The sequence below is a fragment of the Myxine glutinosa genome, chromosome 10 (genome assembly GCF_964187855.1).
Source record: "Myxine glutinosa chromosome 10, kmMyxGlut1.1, whole genome shotgun sequence".
Lineage (NCBI taxonomy): Eukaryota > Metazoa > Chordata > Myxini > Myxiniformes > Myxinidae > Myxine > Myxine glutinosa.
The window spans coordinates 87,149,089-87,169,910 of record NC_136270.1 but is presented as its reverse complement, the minus strand read 5'-3'; the positions used below and the strand labels follow the sequence as shown (position 1 = coordinate 87,169,910).

Below are 20,822 nucleotides of genomic sequence, written 5' to 3'. Positions count from 1 at the left end.
CAAGAAAGCGGAGCAAGGGGGTCGGGAGAGGACAAGCCGAGCTGCTTTGAGGTTTCGAGCAAATGCTGGCGAACGTGGGTCACGAGCGAACTTTGGTTTTCCCGGGAAAGGGATTCCTGTGACAGAGTCGTGATCGCTGTGACAGATAAACCTGCGTGATGGGTTTTGCGGTTGATTCCGGAGAGAATCGTTGTTGGAGAGCAGGTACGCCTCCATTACGGGCCCGCCCGCCATTTCGCCTCGCTCCCGCCATTTCGCATCGCTCCAGCTTTTTCACCTCGCTCCAGCCATTTCACCGCACCCAGCCGTTAGCCTGGTTTGCGTGTGTAACGTGGATTTAGAGTGGGAATTTGCGGTCCTCCGTTTGGGAGCCGTTGAACGTTCATATCCGAAGGTGTGATTTCCCAGTCGCCTTTTGGGTGCACCTTTGCGCCTCTTTGGCAGCATTGACTGTCAGCCGACTTGGATTCTGGTCTCGATACGACCTTCTTCTTGCGATCACCGGAGCGTGGATCGACTTTGGCTTGGTGCCAGGACAGAGACTTTGGGGAATGTTCTTTTCGCTCACTTGGAGCACAGCGAGTTATGGAGTAAGAAACTGATGGTACCATCATAGGAATGATATAATATTTGTTGTACAATTGATTAATATTGTACTTGTGCTGTTATTCTTGTGTGACATTAATACAATACTTGTTTTTTGGTAACAATTGGTTGGTGTGGTTTCACCATTGGTCATTGACACAAAGAATAACACATCTTTCTGCCGTGACTCCTTTCGGGGCTCGGAGGTACACCGTGACCAGGGTTTGGGGAGGAGCACATAACACAGTACACAAAGAGGTTGCCCAATATTAGTCAAAACCATGACATTCAAACAAGCGATATTTAAGGGCTTACTGTGTATAACCTTGAGTACAAAATAATAATATCTGGATGCACTAATGCCAATACCCTCAGCAGCAGCAACATGTAGGGCTGTGCGGTAGTCATAATCCTTTTGCTCCATGTCCATAGCAGATAAGGCAAACCTGAATTTGCAAGAAAGAAAAAAAAGAGCAAATCTTTAAACCTTGATAACAAGGCATTAATTGGTTTAGCAATTGAAATTCTTTCTGGTATGAATAAAGAAGATGGATTGAGAAACTAAAACTACTACCTGTTTTGCATCAGCTGATCAACTTCCAAAAAGCTCAGTTATTTACCTGCTGCCTCTGTTTCTTATTTTCAGACACAATTCCACAACATCTAAAATGGTCTTACCTCCTCATGGCAGAAACATCTCCACTGTAAGCTGCAAACAGTAGGTTGATGACAGTTTTAGCCTGATGCGAAAGAGAAAAGCATAATCAGAAACTGTAAACATTATGAAATTGTTGAATACTGAGAATAGTGATGACAGAAAGTAAGTAAATACGTGGGGAGGAAGAGTGGACACAGAACAATTGAAGAGTGGAATGTGGTTGATGATTAGACCACGATGTGAGAATTTTGCATTCATTTGATATCTAGTTGAATGATGCAACAGCTTTTTCTTTTTTTTTTCTTTTTTTGTGTACAGAGTCGAGGCTCGTGAAAGAGAACATTTATCAAACAAACAAATCAAACAAACAAGCAAACAAAGTATATAAAAAGGGGAGCGGTCGACAAGATGGGGAGAGAAGGGGAGGAAGCACACAAACACAACATTTGAGAGCAGGGACATCGGGAGATGTTTTTGGAGGGAGAGGGCCTGGGGGGAGGCAGGATAGGTATAAAACGCAAGGACACCAAGGACTTCCAGGAAAGAAGTCAAAAGTCACCTCAAAAAAGTGGATTTGGGGTGAAATTAGCGGGGGTAGAAAAGATCAAGGTTTTGGATTGGGGAAGATAAGAGATGGTGGTGAACAGCCGTTTTAAAGACCTGGAGGGAGGAGTGGGATTGAAGAGAGTAAGGGAGTTTGTTCCAGAGGCGGGAGAAAAGAGGAATGAAGGAGTGACGGTGAGCAGAGAGTCTTGATTTTGGCAGTTTAACCATAAGAGGGTTGCAGGCAGATCTTGTGCGACCTGCAGGAATATTTGGGGGACAGAGCCCAGAGAGAGCTGGGGGAGCAAGGCCGGAGAGGAGTCGGTAGAAGATGGAAAGACCACCAACCTGCCTGCGGTGATTAAGTGAAAGGCCCTCGGAGATAGCGTCATCGCGGGAGATTCCAATGATTCTGAACGCTTTGGTTTCAACAGCGTGAAGACGAGCTAGGTGTGAGGCAGGAGCACCAGCCCAGAGGGGAGAGCAGTACTCCATTGAGCTGCGGATGAAAGCCTTGTATGTGGTGAGGAGCTCAGGTGTGCCAAGGAAGGACTTCGCACGACGGAGGATGCCCAGTCGGCGACTGGCTTCGGAGGCCAGCTTGGAAATGTGGTTTTCCCAGGAAAGATCATGGCAGATAGTGAGACCCAAAAGCTTGAGTGACAGAACTTCTTGGAGAGGATTATTCAGAAAGTAGATGGGAGGGTTGTCCAGTCGGTCTTTTCGGAGAGACATCGTAAGAGTGTGAGATTTGTCAGGATTGAAAGACATGTTCCACTTGTTTGCCCAGTCTGTGATTTTGTCCAGGTCTGCAGAGAGTGAGGAGGCTGCAGACTAATATTACATTCTAAACTAATATTTACATTAGTTTACATTTAGCAGATTATTATTATTTACAAATATTACATTCTAGCAGACTAATATTTCAGCTAAATTAATATTACATTCTAAAGAGACACAGAGAGTGATACAGTATCGTAGTCTCACCTTGACCTCCCCACCCTCCCGTCGTGGATCCAGTTTCTTGACAAAGTGTCGAACGTTGTCATAATTATGAAAATTGAAAACTGAAACCAACTCCTATAAGGTAAGAAGAGACAAAAGCTCAAAGCAACATGAATAACAGGCATTCAAGCAACAATTGTTTCAACAAAACACAAAAATACCTGCTGCGTAACCTACAACTACAACATGTGAATAATACTGTGAACATTCTTGACAAAATCAAAAAACACATCACCTTAATGTAATGATGAAAACTATTATGTAAGGAAAGGAAATAAGGAAAGCAGTATCAAAAGGGCTCAATTAACCAATATAAGGTTACCACTACATTTCAAACTTGGTTCAAGCAGTTTGACACGAAGGACAATGCTGCGTGCACTTCACCTGGCAGAAGTGGATGCCACGGACACTGTTTCCCAGTTTGTCCAGTGGTGGGGACCAGCAAACAATGCCCATAACATTGGGCACCACCAGAAGAATCGCACCACAAACACCAGACTTTGCTGGTAATCCAACCTGATGGCAAAATCCCACCACCAACAATGAGGGCAATAATTATATGATTGCTGATTTTCTCACTGCGTTTGGAAATGCATCAAAAATAATTATATGTATATATATATATTTCCTGTGTTGGAGTGGCGACCCATCCAGGATTATACTCCTTAGCCAATGAAACTGCCTCGGCAACTCCTATGCGTGTCATGGTGTAACTGTAAAGGAATGGTTATACATGTTTATTTAATACGAAATAGAAATAAAGTGGAGTCAGAAGTGGAAATATAGATATAATATGATGAGTAACTACAAAGTGTGAGTTACATTCTATGATCTTTGATCTGATTTTCGCTCAATATACAGCAAAGGGCAGTTCGGCTTTCATATTTGAGTACAGTATATGTCACAATAACAGCTGTTCCATTAAAAGGTGGCATTATTGTAGTGTTACAAAGAAGGATTTAAATGAGTTTACAATGGTGATTTAAAATGGAATAATAAAGAGGGAATTTGTCTTTGGTCGAAGTAAGCCACTTTAATCGCATATTTCCTGCATTAATGCATGTACTTAAAATAAGGATGGCAACAAAAGCGACATAATAACAAATTATAAGCATGAAAGGTTGTCTGTTTGTTTGTTTGTTTGTTCTGAAACAGCGTTGCCATTTCTCAACGGATCTTCACCAAATTTGGCACAGGGGTCCCGATGCACCACAGAATCACTGATGAACTAAAAAATTCCACCGCCCCCCACCCCCACCCCCCCGGGGACCAAATTTGACATTTCTGCACTGCCTCCAAATCAAAGCTATTTCACCCTAGGATACTCTTTCATGGGATGTTTCAGTAGGCGATTGTTCACAGCCATTTGCAATAATGTTTACAAATACTGGTATTTTCAGTACAAAAGGTAAGATATAGTTATATTGATTTTGGTCCTCGCTACATGCATGAGTACACACAGGATGCCATGACTTATGTTCACTACTATGGTAGACCTGATCTGTTTATCACTTTTACCTGCAATCCTACATGGCCCGAGATCACAGCAGAACTTATGCTTGGTCAGACAGCCCAAGCCAGGTATGATCTTCTTGCCAGAGTGTTTCGCCAGAAGGTTATTTCACTTATGAATCTCATCACAAAAGGTGCTGTTTTTGGAGATTGCAGATGTTACATGTACTCCATTGAATGGCAAAAGCGTGGATTGCCACACATCCACATTTTGGTCTGGCTTAAGGATAAGATTCGTCCAGCTCAGGTAGATGATATCATCAGTGCAGAGATTCCAAATCCTACCGAGGACAAAGTATTGCACGAAGTAGTGGTGAAGCACATGCTCCATGGTCCCTGTGGTCACATCAACACTCATTCTCCTTGCATGAAAGCGGGAAAATGCACAAAACGATACCCCAGACCTCTTCTTACAGAAACTCAGACAGATCAGGACGGATATCCTTTGTACAGAAGAAGAAAGCCAGGTGATGGGGGCTTCACCACTACTCTGAGTGAAACAACAAGAAATTGTCATTGACAACCAGTGGGTGGTGCCCTCCAACCCTCTCCTTTCACACATCTTCAAATCACACATCAATGTTGAAGCATGCTACTCAGTCAAGTCTATCAAGTATGTCTTGAAGTACATCAACAAAGGTACTGATCATGCAGTCTTTGGTCTGCAGAGAGAGGAAACCAAAAATGATGAGGTATCAGCATATCAGATGGGTCGTTACATCAGCAGTAATGAGGCTGTGTGGCATATTCTCAACTTTCCCATTCATGAACACCACCCGTGTTATGCATCTTGAGATCCATTTGGAAAATGGGGAAAGAGTTTACTTCACAGAAGAAACCGCGCTGCAGCGAGCCCAGCAGCCACCTAGGACCAAACTAACTGCATTCTTTGATTTGTGCAAACAGGATTCCTTTGCTAGAAGTCTTCTCCACTGTGAAGTGCCCAGATATTACACCTGGCAAGAAGGGAAAAAGGCATTTCAGCCAAGAAAGCAAGGTGCAACAATCCCTGGACACCCTCACATCAGATCCAGTCAAGTGTTAGGTCGTGTCTACACTGTTCATCCCAGCAACTCTGAGTGCTTTTATCTCAGTCTCCTCCTGCACAACATTCATGGTCCAACCTCATTCCAGGATCTCAAGACAGTTGCTGGATATGTCTGTGCAACATACCATGAAGCTTGCCTGAGAAGAGGTCTCTTGGAAGATGATGCACACTGGAACAGTACCTTGGAAGAGGCTGCAGTCTCGCATTCTCCAAGCAAGATGAGGAGCCTCTTTGCTATCATTATCTGTGCCTGTTCACCATCCAATCCTGAGCAACTTTGGCATAATCACCAGGACAGCATGACAGAAGACATACTGTATCAAGCACAACAAGAGTCAAAAAACCCAAACCTGCAGTTCACCTCTGCCATGTACAATCAAGCACTGGTACTCATTGAAAATACTGCACAGTCCATGGCTGGCAAGGATCTTCAACAGTGTGGACTGCCTGCTCCTGTACGAACTGAACCTGCAACTCTCAGTCGAGAGATGCTTCAGGCAATCACCTATGACATTCAACAGCTGCAACAATATGTCCACCAAAATGAACCACTCTTGGTTCCAGATCAAAAAGAAGCTTATACAAGGATCAAACAATTGTTGACATCTGACTCGGGTGGAATTGTTTTCCTTGATGCCCCTGGTGGAACAGGCAAAACGTTTTTGATCAACTTAATTTTGGCACAAGTTCGTTCACTACAGCAGATTGCTGTGGCAGTGGCCTCATCTGGAATTGCTGCAACTTTGCTCACAGGTGGCAGGACTGCTCATTCTGCCTTTAAGCTGCCACTCAACCTGGCCCACAATGAGAGTCCTGTGTGCAATATTGGCAAAGGATCTGGACAGGCACAGGTTCTAAAGCAGGCCAAGCTGATAGTATTGGATGAGTGCACAATGTCTCACAGACTTGCATTTGAGGATCTCAGAGGTAACGCTGAAATCATGGGTGGAGTCACACTCTTGCTCTCTGGAGATTTCAGGCAAACTCTACCAGTCATTCCAAAGATAACAGCTGCTGATGAGTTGAGAGCATGCCTCAAAGAATCCTATATTTGGAGACGAGTGGAAAAACTCCATCTTTCTACCAACATGAGAGTTGCACTTAATAGAGATGTCTCAGCAGGCCAGTTTCCAAAGGTTTTGCTTCAACTCTCACCTCCAAATCTTCCCCATCACCCCTTCCCTCCAAAACTTCCCCATCACCCCTTCCCTCCAAAACTTCCCCATTACCCCTCCCCTTCAAAACTTCCCCATCACCCCTCCCCTCCAAATCTACCCCCTTGCCCCTCCCCTCCAAATCTTCCCCATCACCCATCCCTTTCAAATCTTCCCCCTTGCCCCTCCCCTCCAAATCTTCCCCATCACCCCTTCCCTCCAAACCTTCCCCATCACCCCTCCCCTCCAAAACTTCCCCATCACCCCTCCCCTCTCAATCTACCCCCTTGCCCCTCCCCTCCAAATCATCCCCATCACCCATCTCTTTCAAATCTTCCCCCTTGCCCCTCCCCTCCAAATCTTCCCCATCACCCATCCCTTTCAAATCTCCCCCCTTGCCCCTTCCCTCCTAAACTCCCCCACACCCCTCCCCCCCGAGACTCTCCCTCGCTCCTCCCCTCCCAGACTCCCCTCTCACCCCTCCTCCTCAAAGCGTCCTCCCCGCTTCTTCCCCCGTCCAACTTTCACCGTCATCTCCCTCAACCTTCTGCCTCACTCTTCCCCTCCTCAAATAACACCTCACTGCGCCTCACCCAATCACCATCAAACCTTTTGTCTGCCCCATTCTTCCCTTTCTCCAAGCTATTCTGAAATCTCTGACACACCTTCAACAGCTCTCCCTACCTCTTCCTCCTCTTCCACATCTTACCCTACCGCTCCCCCCTCCCCCCCCCCTGTTCTGTATCCGATGCTCCCCCTTCCTCTTCTTTAACAGTATGGACCTCAAACATCCGGGGCCTTCGCTCAAACTTGACTGATCTCTCCATACAGGTTGCTTCTGACAAACCAGACGTGATCTGCTTAACAGAAACTTTCCTCCTTCATGATGTCTCTGATTCCTTGGTATCTCTCCCAGGTTACTCCCTCCTCCAGTATGATAGACCTGAGCCTCGTCCTGGAGGTGGGGTTGCTATCTTTATAAAAAACTCTCTTCCTCACTCGCCCTGCACTGCCCTCTCTCCACCTCACCCCCAAGAATACCTTTGGCTACGGCTTCCCCTTCGCTCCCACCTTTTGTTCATATGTGTGTTGTACCGTCCACCAAACAGTGATGACTCCATCTACATCTCGCTGTCTGATAATATGGACCAACTTCTATCTACCCATCCCAACTCTCTCTTCCTCATATGTGGTGATTTCAATTGTCACCATGCCAGTTGGCTGGGTGTGGGTACCTCTTTCACCAGCCATGGCTCTTCAGCAAAGGACTTCTGTGACTCACTGGGACTGACACAATCTGTCAATTTCCTGACCCGGATCTCAGTCAACGGAGCATCTTCTCTTCTGGACTTGGTTATGACTAACTTCCCTGAAAATGTCTGCTGCTCTTCTTCTGCTCCAATCGGCTCATCTGATCATGTGCTTGTTAAAGTGGACATCTCTCTGACCATTCTCAGAGAGCCTCCTCAGCATCGACGAGTCTGGCATTTCACTCAGGCCAACTGGCACGGTCTTCAAGCAGCCATCAATCATCTGGACTGGTCTCCCATCTCTACCGCCTCTGACATCAACTCATCCTGGGAATTCTTCCAAAGTAAATTGCTCTCTCTCATGCACAGATTTATCCCATCTCGTCTTCAGTTGTCATACCCTTCCTCCCGTCCATGGTACACGGAATCTTGTGGTGAGGCTATTGCCCAGAAACAACTTGCTTTCGTCTCCTGGAAAGCAAATCCAACGGAAGGAAATCTCATTTCCTTTCACAAAGCCCGAAACAAGTGTGTGTCCACCCTCGGGAGAGCCAGGAAACAATATCTCTCCGTTCTCAGGACCGAACTCTCTTATCTGTCTCCCTCTTCCAAATCCTGATGGCGTCTGGTCAAATCTGTTTCTGTTGTTTGTTCCCCCTCCATCCCCTCCCTCACCGCAAATGGCCACACGGCTGACTCCGCACGTGAAAAAGCTGAATGCCTCAACTCTGTGTTTGCCCCTAAATCTTGTGTTCCAAACCCATCCCTCTCTGTACCCACCGTACCCAGTCGTACCCAGCTGCTCCTGAACTCTGTGTCCTTTCCTGTGTCCAGGAAATTAGAGCTGTCTCCCTTGACATATCACGTGCCTTCGATACGGTCTGGCACCCCGCTCTGCTCACCAAACTCTCCTCTTTTGGTATCCATGGAAATCTCCACGCATGGCTGGCGGACTTCCTCTCAAGTCGTAGTCAACGTGTGGCCCTGAATGGGTTTCTCTCATCTCCTCTTCCTGTTCAGGCTGGAGTTCCCCAAGGCAGTGTTCTGGGCCCTGTGCTTTTTCTGGTCTTCATCAATGATCTCTCTGACTCTCTTGAAAATCCTCTCTATCTCTTTGCTGATGACTCTACTCTCTGTCGCTCCATTCTTCATCCCTAAGATCGGCAGTCTGCAGCCTCCTCACTCTCTGCAGACCTGGACAAAATCACAGACTGGGCAAACAAGTGGAACATGTCTTTCAATCCTGACAAATCTCACACTCTTACGATGTCTCTCCGAAAAGACCGACTGGACAACCCTCCCATCCACTTTCTGAATAATCCTCTCCAAGAAGTTCTGTCACTCAAGCTTTTGGGTCTCACTATCTGCCATGATCTTTCCTGGAAAAACCACATTTCAAATCTGGCCTCCAAAGCCAGTCGCCGACTGGGCATCCTCAGTCGTGCGAAGTCCTTCCTCGGCACACCTGAGCTCCTCACCACATACAAGGCTTTCATTCGCAGCTCAATGGAATACTGCTCTCCCCTCTGGGCTGGTGCTCCTGCCTCACACCTAGCTCGTCTTTACGCTGTTGAAACCAAAGCATTCAGAATCATTGGAATCTCCCGCGATGAAGCTAACTCCAAGGGCCTCTCACTCACTCACCGCAGGCAGGTTGGTGGACTTTCCGTCTTCTACCGACTCCTCTCTGGCCTTGCCCTCCCAGCTCTCTCTGGGCTCTGTCCCGCAAATATTCCTACAGGTCGCACAAGATCTGCCTGCAACCCTCTTATGGTTAAACTGCCAAAATCAAGACTCTCTGCTCACCTTCACTCCTTCATTCCTCTTTTCTCCCGCCTCTGGAACAAACTCCCTCACTCTCTTCAATCCCACTCCACCCTCCAGGTCTTTGAAACAGCTGTTCCCCACCATCTCTTATCTTCCCCCATCCAAAACTTTGATCTTTTCTACCCCCGCTAATTTCACCCCAATTCCACTTTTTTGAAATACCAACTTCTGTCCTGGAAGTCCTTGGTGCCCTTGTGTTTTATACTTCGAACCACCCCCCCCCCCCTTCCCACGCCTCCTCCCCCCAAACCCTCTCCCTCCCACACATCTCCCTGCTCTCAAATGTTGTGTTTGTGTGCTTGCCCTTCTCTCCCCATCTTGTCTTCCGCTCCCTCTTTTTATATATTTTGTTTGTCTGGTTGATTTGTTTGTGAAGTAAACGTTAGCTCTTTCACGAGCCTCGATTCAGTATACAAAAAAAAACAAAAAAAAACTGGGCAATGGTCAGCTACCAGTAGACACTGAGACTGGAGATGTCACAATACCTCCAAATTGTGGAACAATCATCAACACATCTGAAGAAATGCTATTAAATGTTTATCCTAGCCTCTGACAGAATTATAAAAACCATGAGTGGCTTTGTGAACGTGCCATCCTTGCTCCCAAAAATGACATTGTGCAGGATATTAATGCCACCATCATTCAACAGCTACCAGACCAATCCACATGGTACAACTCAGTTGACACTGTAGTTGATCTTGCCGATGCTGTCAACTATCCAACAGAGTTTCTAAACTCTCTTCAGCTCACTGGCGTTCCACCTCACAATCTGCAACTGATCTTTTGAAAGTGGGAGCCCCCATTATGTGGGGGCTCATTTCCTTATGTGGGGGGGAAAGTGGGAACTGAAAGTGGGAGCCCCCATTATGTTGCTACGAAATTTGGATGCACCAAAACTCTGTAACGGTACAAGACTCGCTGGCAAAACTCTGATGCCCCATGTGATCGAAGCCACCATTATGACTGGTTGTGCCAAGGGAGAGGATGTTTTTATTCCATGGATTCCCATCATCCCAACAGATATGCCATTTCAGTTCAAGCGCCTTCAGTTTCCAGTGAGACTATCATTTGCTATGACCATCAACAAGTCTCAGGGACAGTCTCTCAAGGTTGCTGGAGTTGAACTGACAAGTCCATGTTTCTCTCATGGTCAACTCTACATTGCATGCTCACGTGTTGAGGCAAGCACACATCTTTTCATCAGAGCACCAAACGGCAGAACAAGAAATGTCGTCTACCCCAGAGCTCTTGCTGACTAAAACACATGTCTGTTAATATTTTACCGAGGCAGCACTGGTGGCCCAGTGGATCATGTGCTTGCTTGCCACGCAGACGATCCGCGTTCCAATCCCAGCAGCGGCAAAAATTTGTGAAGCCACCAAATGTGGCCCGTTCTGAGATATAGTCCCTAAATGGATTGAACTTGGACCTAAATCACCAACTCACTCACTCTTTTTTAACTTAAATGACTTAACTTATAGCAAGTTCTTATGTTATGTACATATAATTACATACAACATGAATTACATAACAACTTGCTATAAGTCAAGTCATTTACTTTCGACATATTTGGAACCCAGGCAACGCCGGGTACCTTTGCTAGTAACAAATAATGGATCAGCAAATACTTGTTAAATGTCTGGTCCACCAAAGCATAAAGCATAAGAAAATTTACAACCAAGTACATACACCGTATAGTAATGATTACCTGTGAATGAAAATTATTGATTGGTCACTCTACTCTGGACATGCTGCTTCTGCTTTCTCAACAATGGATGGAGGTCCTCAACGCCAAACAGGAAATTAGAGCTGTCTCCCTTGACATTTCACGTGCCTTCGATACGGTCTGGCACCCTGCTCTGCTCTCCAAACTCTCCTCCTTTGGTATCCATGGAAATCTCCACGCATGGCTGGCGGACTTCCTCTCTGGTCGTAGTCAACGTGTGGCCCTGAATGGGTTTCTCTCATCTCCTCTTCCTGTTCAGGCTGGAGTTCCCCAAGGTAGTGTTCTGGGCCCTGTGCTTTTTCTGGTCTTCATCAATGATCTCTCTGACTCTCTTGAAAATCCTCTCTATCTCTTTGCTGACGACTCTACTCTCTGTCGCTCCATTCCTCATCCCTCAGATCGGCAGTCTGCAGCCTCCTCACTCTCTGCAGACCTGGACAAAATCACAGACTGGTCAAACAAGTGGAACATGTCTTTCAATCCTGACAAATCTCACACTCTTACAATGTCTCTCCGAAAGGACCGACTGGACAACCCTCCCATCTACTTTCTCAACAATCCTCTCCAAGAAGTTCTGTCGTTCAAGCTTTTGGGTCTCACTATCTGCCATGATCTTTCTTGGGAAAACCACATTTCCAAGCTGGCCTCCAAAGCCAGTCGCCGACTGGGCATCCTCCGTCGTGCGAAGTCCTTCCTTGGCACACCTGAGCTCCTCACCACATACAAGGCTTTCATCCGCAGCTCAATGGAATACTGTTCCCCCCTCTGGGCTGGTGCTCCTGCCTCACACCTTGCTCGGCTTCATGCTGTTGAGGCCAAAGCTTTCAGAATCATTGGAATCTCCTGCGATGTAGTCAACGCCGAGGGCCTTTCACTCACTCACCGCAGGCAGGTTGGTGGTCTTTCTGTCTTCTACCGACTCCTCTCCGGCCTTGCTCCCCCAGCTCTCTCTGTGCTCTGTCCCCCCAATATTCCTTCAGGTCGCACAAGATCTGCCTGGAACCCTCTTATGGTTAAACTGCCAAAGTCTAGGCTCTCTGCTCACCTTCACTCTTTCATTCCCCTTTTCTCCCGCCTCTGGAACAAACTCCCCCACTCCCTTCAATCCCACTCCTCCCTCCAGGTCTTTAAAACAGCTGTTCACCACCATCTCTTATCGTCCCCCATCAAAAACCTTGATCTTTTCTACCCCCGGTAATTCACCCCAGAGTCCTTGCAGTGTTCATATGTTTTAATCCTCTCCCACCTCCCCCCAAGTCCTCCCGATGTCCCTGCTCTCAAATGTTGTGTTTGTGTCCTTCCCCCTCTTCCCCCTCTCTTTTGTGTCCTTCCCCCTCTCTCCCCATCTTGTCTGCCGCTCCCCTTGTTTTTTGTGTTTTGTGTGTCGGTTTGTCTTTTTGTGTGATTAATGTTAGCTCTTTCACGAGCCTCGATCTTGTATACAAAAACAAAAACAAAAAAAACAAAAAAAAAACGAAGAAGAGTCTGTTCAACATATCAGTTCTGTTTTAACATTAGCGTTGATCGTCTTGAGTATATCAATTTTAAAAACTTGGTTATAGTCAAGGCAACTCCAAGTCAAATTTGAAACCACTCCCATGTCGATATATACAGTATGCAATTATGCATACAGTGCATTCAGAAAGTATTCAGACCCATTCACTTTTTCACATTTTGTTATGTTGCAGCCTTATGCTGAAATCGTTTGAATTCATTTTCCCTCATCAATCTACACTCAATACCCCATAATGACAAAGAGAAAACAGGATTTGAGAAAGTTTTGCAAATTTATTAAAAATAAAAAACTGAAATATCACATTGACATAAGTATTCAGACCCTTTGCTATGACACTTGAAATTTAGCTCAGGTGTCTCCAAATTCTCTTGATCATCTTTGAGATGTTTCTACACCTTGATTGGAGTCCACCTGTGGTAAATTCAATTGATTGGACATGATTTGGAAAGGCACACACCTGTCTATATAAGGTCTCACAGCTGACAATGCATATCAGAGCAAAAACCAAGCCATGAGGTCGAAGGAACTGCCTGCAGAGCTCAGAGACAGGATTGTGTCGAGGCACAGATCTGGGGAAGCCTACAAAAAATTTTCTGCTGCATTGAAGGTTCCCAAGAGCACAGTGGCCTCCATAATTCTTAAATGGAAGAAGTTTGGAACAACCAGGACTCTTCCTAGAGCTGGCCGCCCGGCAAAACTGACCAATCAGGGGAGAAGGGCCTTGGTAAGAGATGTTGAAGGAGCTGGGGCTCCCACGTCGATCGGAAGAATGGACGCGACAAAAAGCTGGAATTCATCCGAGTTGCTTTATTCAAACCAAACACTCAGGCACTCTGAAAAGCCCGTTTATCGGGCAGCAATATATATACATATTATCCCGGAGCGTTTGCCCAGGAAAGGCGAGAGGGGGCGTGGCCCAGCGTCCTGGCTGCGGCCTGGCAAGTTGAGGGCGAGCCTGCCCGGGCAGGCCCGGGCGTCCCGACCGAGGCCTGGCAAGTTGAGCGCGGGCCTGCCCGGGCGTCCTGGACGAGCCCGGCATGGTGATCGCTCCGCGTCCTTGATAGGTGCAAGGCGATTGTGAAAACCCAGCGGTAGCCGCTACACACGTCCCCCCAGAATCGACTTGCACCGGCAGGGTCAATTTGAGGGGGGTCCTGATGACCCGGCCGAAGCGACCCCTGGCGGGTCGTGGGAGGGGGTCCGGTGTGGTGGTGGGCGGTCGAGTGGGGGGCACCGTGGACGGGGGGCGGCCTCGCCGCGGCGGAAGGGCCACCCGTGGTGGGTGGTCGACGTCCACGTGCGCCGGCTTGAGGCGGTCCACCGCAATCCGGTCCGACCTGCCGCCGATGTCGATGACGAACGACTTGTCGTCCCGTCGCAGCACCCGGAAGGGCCCGTCGTACGGCGGCCGGAGTGGCCCCCGATGTGCGTCGTGACGCACAAAAACATACTCCGCTGTGCGAAGTGCTGGGGGGACGTAGGACTGGGGGTCACCGTGGTGGGATGTTGGCACGGGGGCAAACCGTCGGGCGGCCTCCTGGAGGTCCGAGCGCTGGTGAGCTGCGGACCAGGGACTGGTAGCGTCGGGCACGAATTCGCCCGGGACGCGTAGCGCCTGGCCATAGACAAGCTCGGCGGTGGATGCCTGGAGGTCCTCCTTGGGGGCCGTGCGGAGGCCCAAAAGGACCCACGGCAGCCGGTCGGCCCAACCGCCGTCTTGAAGGCCGGCCATGAGCGCGGCCTTCATGGAGCGGTGGAATCGCTCGCACAACCCGTTTGCTTGGGGGTGGTAGGCCGTAGTACGGTGGAGCTTGACCCCCAGGTTGCGGGCGACCACGCCCCACAGCTCGGAGGTGAACTGTGGTCCGCGGTCTGACGAGATGTGCGCCGAAGCGGGCGACCCAGGTGGCGATGAAAGCCTGCGCCACGTCGGCGGTGGTGGTGGAGACGAGGGGAACGGCCTCCGGCCAGCTGGTGGTCCTGTCCACCATGGTGAGCAGGTGTGTGAACCCCCGTGACGGGGGGAGGGGGCCCACCAGATCCACGTTGACGTGGTCGAAACGTCGTTCGGGCACGGTGAAAGGTGCCAGCGGGGCCTGGGTGTGTCGGTGGACCTTGGCCCGTTGGCAGGCCGTGCAGGTGCTGGTCCAATCGCGGACGTCCCGACGAAGGCCGTGCCAGACGAATCGCGCCGACACCAGCTTCTGGGAAGCTTTCCGGCCCGGGTGGGAAAGGCCGTGGAGGGAGGCGAAGATGCGGCGTTGCCAGGTGACGGGCACGATGGGGTGAGGCTGGCCTTGGGAGACGTCGCAGAGCAGGACAGTGTCCGCGAAGGGGATGTCGGCCAGGCGGAGGCCCGTGTCCGCCGCCCGGAGGGCTTGCACCGTGGTGTCGGTGGTTTGGTCCGCCGCCATAAGCGCAAAGTCCACGCCCAGGTGGACCGCGTTCGCGCTGGCCCGGGAAAGACAGTCGGCCACGGCGTTGTTTTTGCCGGCGACGTGCCGGATGTCCGTGGTAAACTCCGACACGGCGGAGAGGTGGCGCTGTTGGCGGGCCGACCACGGCTCCGTGACCTTGGCCATGGCGTAAACCAACGGCTTGTGGTCGACGAACGCCGTGAAAGGTCGGCCCTCCAGGAGGTGGCAGAAATGGCGGACGGCCAGGTGAAGACCGAGGAGCTCCCGGTCAAACGTGCTGTATTTGAGCTCGTTCGGCCGGAGCTGCCGGCTGAAAAAGGCGAGCGGCTGCCAAACCCCGTTCACCCATTGCTCATGTACGGCGCCCACCGCGTAGTCGGAGGCATCCGTGGTGAGGGCGATGGGAGCGTTGAGCACCGGGTGAGCGAGCAGTGTTGCGTCGGCGAAGGCCCGCTTTGAGCTTTGGAAGGCCGCATCCATTGCTGCGGACCAGGCGATGTCGTGCTTGGCCGGCTTGCCCCGGAGGGCTTCGTAGAGGGGCCGCGTGAGTTGAGCAGCGCGGGGCACGAAGCGGTGATAAAAATTCACCATTCCCAGGAATTCCTGCAGGGCCTTTATGGTGCGGGGACGCGGGAACGTGGTGATGGCCTCGACCTTGGTTGGCAGCGGCACGGCCCCGTTCTTGGTGATGTGGTGGCCCAAAAAATCAACGGCCGTCGTGCCGAAGTGGCATTTGGCCGGGTTGACGATGAGGCCGTGCTCGCTGAGGCGCCCGAACAGTGTTCGGAGGTGGAGGAGGTGCTCGGCCCGGGACGTGCTGGCGACGAGGATGTCGTCCAGGTAAACGAAAAGGAACGGCAGGTCACGCAGCACGCCGTCCATCAAGCGCTGGAACGCCTGAGCCGCGTTCTTGAGACCAAACGGCATCCGCAAGAATTCGAATAAGCCGAACGGCGTGATGACTGCCGTTTTAGGGACGTCGGCCGCCCTGACAGGTACCTGGTGATATCCCCGTATGAGATCAATTTTCGAAAAAATGACCCGTCCCGCCAGACGGGTGGAGAAGTCTTGGATATGCGGGATCGGGTACCTGTCGGGGGTGGTAGCGTCATTGAGACGGCGGTAGTCGCCACACGGGCGCCATCCACCCCCCGGCTTTGGCACGATGTGCAGTGGCGAGGCCCACGCGCTATCGGAGCGCCGCACGATGCCGAGGTGCTCCAACGCGTCGAATTCGGCCTTCGCCACGGCGAGCTTGGCTGGGTCGAGGCGGCGGGCCCTGGCGTAGACCGGCGGGCCCGTGGTTGGTATGTGGTGCTCGATCCCATGCCGTACTGCGACGGCCGAAAACGTCGGCCGCGTGAGAGCCGGGAACTCCGTGAACAGGCGAGCAAACTCGTTCGCCGCCGGGACGGCGCATGCCAGCTCGGTCGGCGCAAAGCTGCTCAATGTGCATACCAGGGAGCTGAAGGTTTCGGCGTTGATTAAACGACGCCGTTGGACGTCCACCAGCAGTCCGTGTGCGCAGAGGAAGTCGGCGCCTAGCAGAGCCATGGGCACGTTTGCGGTTACAAACGTCCAAGCAAAGCGTTGGCCGCCGAAGCAGAGGGTGACGTTGCGCGGGCCGAAGGTGCGGATGGTCGATCCGTTGGCCGCAACCAAGGAGGGGCCGCAAACCGCGGATTGCCTGTCCTGGTCAGAGGCGGGTATGACGCTCAGTTGGGCGCCGGTGTCGCACAGGAAGCGCCGTCCGGACGCTTTATCCGTGATGAACAGTAAGTTGCCCGTGTGGCCGGCGCTCGTGGCTGGTAATGAACGCCGGCCCGGCCGTTTCCCGGCCTGCCGAAGGTGCACGGGGGTCGGCATGTCCGGGCCTTCTGTCCGAACCTGGCATGATAGTAACACCATGCTTGGTCAGGTGGAGGCCCCGGTCGTCGTGCTGGAGGTGGTCGGCTCGGTGTAGCGGCCGCCAATTGCGTCGGCAGTTCGGTCGTCGACCGTGCCGGGTGCTCGGGCGCCATGGGTGTTGCGTCGGACGGCGGTGGGTCCCATGTCGCCGCTGCGATGCACTGACCTGCGGTGGAGATCTTGTCGGCTTCTCTGGCAAGGGCCCGGGGATCTGTGATCGTCGTGCTTGCCAGGGCGAGGCGTACCGGATTAGGTAGCTGACGGAGGAACAGCTCCCGGAACAGGAATGCCGGAGAGTGCTCGCCGAGCAGTGAAAGCATGTAGTCCATTCGCTCGGAAGGGCGCATGTCACCGAGCTCGGGCAGGTCGAGCAGGCGCCGTGCGCGTTCTGCCGATGGGAGGGCGAAAGCGTCGAGGAGAAGCTTCTTAATCGCGCCGTATTTGTCAGCGGCTGGCGGGCTCTCGAGGAGGCTCAGGGCGCGGGGCGCGGTGGCCGAACCGAGCGCTGCTACCACATGGTGGAAGCGGGTGTCGTCGGCCGTGATGCCTCGCAGGGCGAACAGGGAATCCGCCTGTGCGAACCAAACCGCCGCGTGAGCCTCCCAGAAGGTAGGCCGTTTAAGGGCGACTGCCGTGTCCATGTCGGTAGGTCACCAATGAAGGAGCTGGGGCTCCCACGTCGATCGGAAGAATGGACGCGACAAAAAGCTGGAATTCATCCGAGTTGCTTTATTCAAACCAAACACTAAGGCACTCTGAAAAGCCCGTTTATCGGGCAGCAATATATATACATATTATCCCGGAGCGTTTGCCCAGGAAAGGCGAGAGGGGGCGTGGCCCAGCGTCCTGGCTGCGGCCTGGCAAGTTGAGGGCGAGCCTGCCCGGGCGTCCTGGACGAGCCCGGCATGGTGATCGCTCCGCGTCCTTGATAGGTGCAAGGCGATTGTGAAAACCCAGCGGTAGCCGCTACAATGTGACCAATAACCCGATGGTCACTCTGGCTGAGTTTCAGAGATCCTGTGTGGAGATGGGAGAGACTTCCAGAAGGACAACCATCACTGCAACACTCCACCGATCTGGGCTTTATGGCAGAGTGGCCAGACAGAAGCCAAACAGTTCAATCTTGGTTTCATCAGACCACAGAATCTCGTTTCTCAGAGTCTGAGAGTCCTTTAGGTTCTTTTTTGCAAACTCCAAGCAGGCTTTCATGTGTCTTTCACTGAGGAGAGGCTTCCGTCTGGCCACTCTGCCATAAAGCCCAGATCGGTGGAGTGTTGCAGTGATGGTTGTCCTTCTGGAAGTTTCTCCCATCTCCACACAGGATCTCTGAAGCTCAGCCAGAGTGACCATCGGGTTCTTGGTCACCTCTCTTACCAAGGCCCTTCTCCCCCAATTGCTCAGTTTGGCCGGGCGGCCAGCTCTAGGAAGAGTCCTGGTTGTTCCAAACTTCTATTTAAGAATTATGGAGGCCATTGTGCTCTTGGGAACCTTCAATGCAGCAGAGATTTTTTTTTGTAGGCTTCCCCAGATCTGTGCCTCGACACAATCCCGTCTCTGAGCTCTGCAGGCAGTTCCTTCGACCTTATGGCTTGGTTTTTGCTCTGATATGCATTGTCAGCTGTGAGATATTTTATAGACAGGTGTGTGCCTTTCCAAATCATGTCCAATCAATTGAATTTACCACAGGTGGACTCCAATCAAGGTGTAGAAACATCTCAAAGATGATCAAGAGAAATTGGAGGCACCTGAGCTAAATTTCAAGTGTCATAGCAAAGGGTATGAATACTTATGTCAATGTGATATTTAAGTTTTTTCTTTTTAATAAATATGCAAAACTTTCTCAAATCCTGTTTTCTCTTTGTCATTATGGGGTATTGAGTGTAGATTGATGAGGGAAAAATGAATTTAAACGATTTCAGCATAAGGCTGCAACACAACAAAATGTGAAAAAGTGAATTGGTCTGAATACTTTCTGAATGCACTGTATGTCCTGCTAAATGAGTAGCAGCCCAACCAACCTCAACATCACAAAAGTTCAAAACGTACACCTTCACATCTGTGCCGTTGCACTCTTGGTCAATAAGGTACGGAATCAAATGTGACTAGAAGGGCACTCGGCAGAGCACACACCTTCGCCAGGCTGAACAGTAAATGTTTTCTATCCTCTGATCGGCCGAATCTGGATTTGAACCTGAACCAAAAGCTAATCAGCTTGTTCTCGTCACTAACCCAACTCATCCACCAAGTTTTGTCATTAGTCGTCCACAACATTTTGAAATATCATGCTATTTATCGTTTTTGTCCCGAATCAGTCAATAGTGAAGAAAAAATAAGAACTTAAAAAAAATTAATAATTTTGTCTGATTCGGATCCAGATTCAAATCTTCACGAAAATTGAATCGATTCGTCCTTTTCACACACTCAACCTACCCACCATGTTTTATCTGAATCCATCCACAACTTTTTGAGATATCTTGATTTTTACCGTCTATTGCCTTATCTCTCAATGGTGAAGAATCATTTAAAATTTCTCAAATCCAGATGCAGATCTGGATATTCACCAAAATCTAATAATTTTGTCGTTGTCACATACTCAAACTCTCCACCAAATTTCGTCCGAATCCGTCCACAACCTTTTGAGATATCCTGTTCACAGACAAACCAAAAAAAAGAGACAGACAGGGGTGAAAACATAGCATCCACCCACCTTCAGTGGCAGAAGTAAATATGCATGCTTTATACTGTAAGACTACAACACTGCCTAAACTGGTCAGATATCAGGCAATGGGTGGTTGTTTTATTAATTTTGACCATGCAAAACAGCATTCATAGTCTATAGATGCCTCATGCACATGCTCTGTGCAAAACAAGTATGGAAGTACAGTACTATGCAAAAGTCTTAGGCCACCACATTTTTCACTAAATTGTGATTTCTCTCTTTCAAGTAATACCCACACCATGTCCAAGATATCAAACTTGATGGCACTCAAAATGTTTTGCTGCTGGCCTTGTTAATTTGGTGAGAATTGAAGGAACATAGAATGCTGACAAGTACAAGCTGATCCTAATCCACCATTGTATCCTAACAGTAAGGAGGCTAATTGGTGGCAATTTGGTTTTCCAATATGACAGCATGACCCCAAAGACACTGCAAATGTCATTAAAACATATTTACAAAGCAATGAGTCAGGAACTCTACAGCTATTTGAATGGCCCTCTCAATGTCGTGACCTTAACATCGTATAATCTGTCTGGGATTATTTGAATTGGAAGAAAAACGAAAAACAACCAAACAACATTGCAAAAGCCAAATTATGGGGAATATTGCAGAATACATGGAAGAACCTCCAAATGGAATTTCTCCAGGAATTTTAGGGAAAAAATCCAAAATGGAAATCTGCTGTTTCACATGAAAATGGTGGTCATGACATATTCAAATTTCATGCATTCATATTGTAGAATACAATTCATTTTTGTTTCTTTAATAAAGCATGATCAAAATATGCCAATGTGACAATAAAAATGTTTCTTTTCATGGTGGCCGAAGACTTTTGCCCAGTATTGTATATTACAAGAAAATTTAAACCGATGCATAGAAAAAGGCACCGGTTTAGGTGATTCCAAATGCTGTATTTTTGTTCACCATTCTGTGAAGTGCTTTTCCATTTCCTAT

General features: G+C 49.4%; 1 protein-coding gene across 4 annotated transcripts in view; it reads right to left on the bottom strand.

Annotated features, from left to right (window-relative positions):
• The window catches only part of GLS (glutaminase), a 154,002-nt gene that overhangs the window by 40,545 nt on the left and 92,635 nt on the right, over positions 1-20,822 (bottom strand). For all 4 annotated transcript variants that reach the window (XM_068126600.2, XM_068126601.2, XM_078785844.1 and 1 more), the window contains 4 exons: positions 3,176-3,307; positions 2,774-2,866; positions 1,264-1,325; positions 955-1,031 (listed from right to left, as the gene is read on the bottom strand). In XM_068126600.2, the coding sequence (XP_067982701.2) occupies positions 955-1,031; positions 1,264-1,325; positions 2,774-2,866; positions 3,176-3,307 (364 nt within the window). The remainder of the gene's footprint in view (positions 1-954; positions 1,032-1,263; positions 1,326-2,773; positions 2,867-3,175; positions 3,308-20,822) is intronic.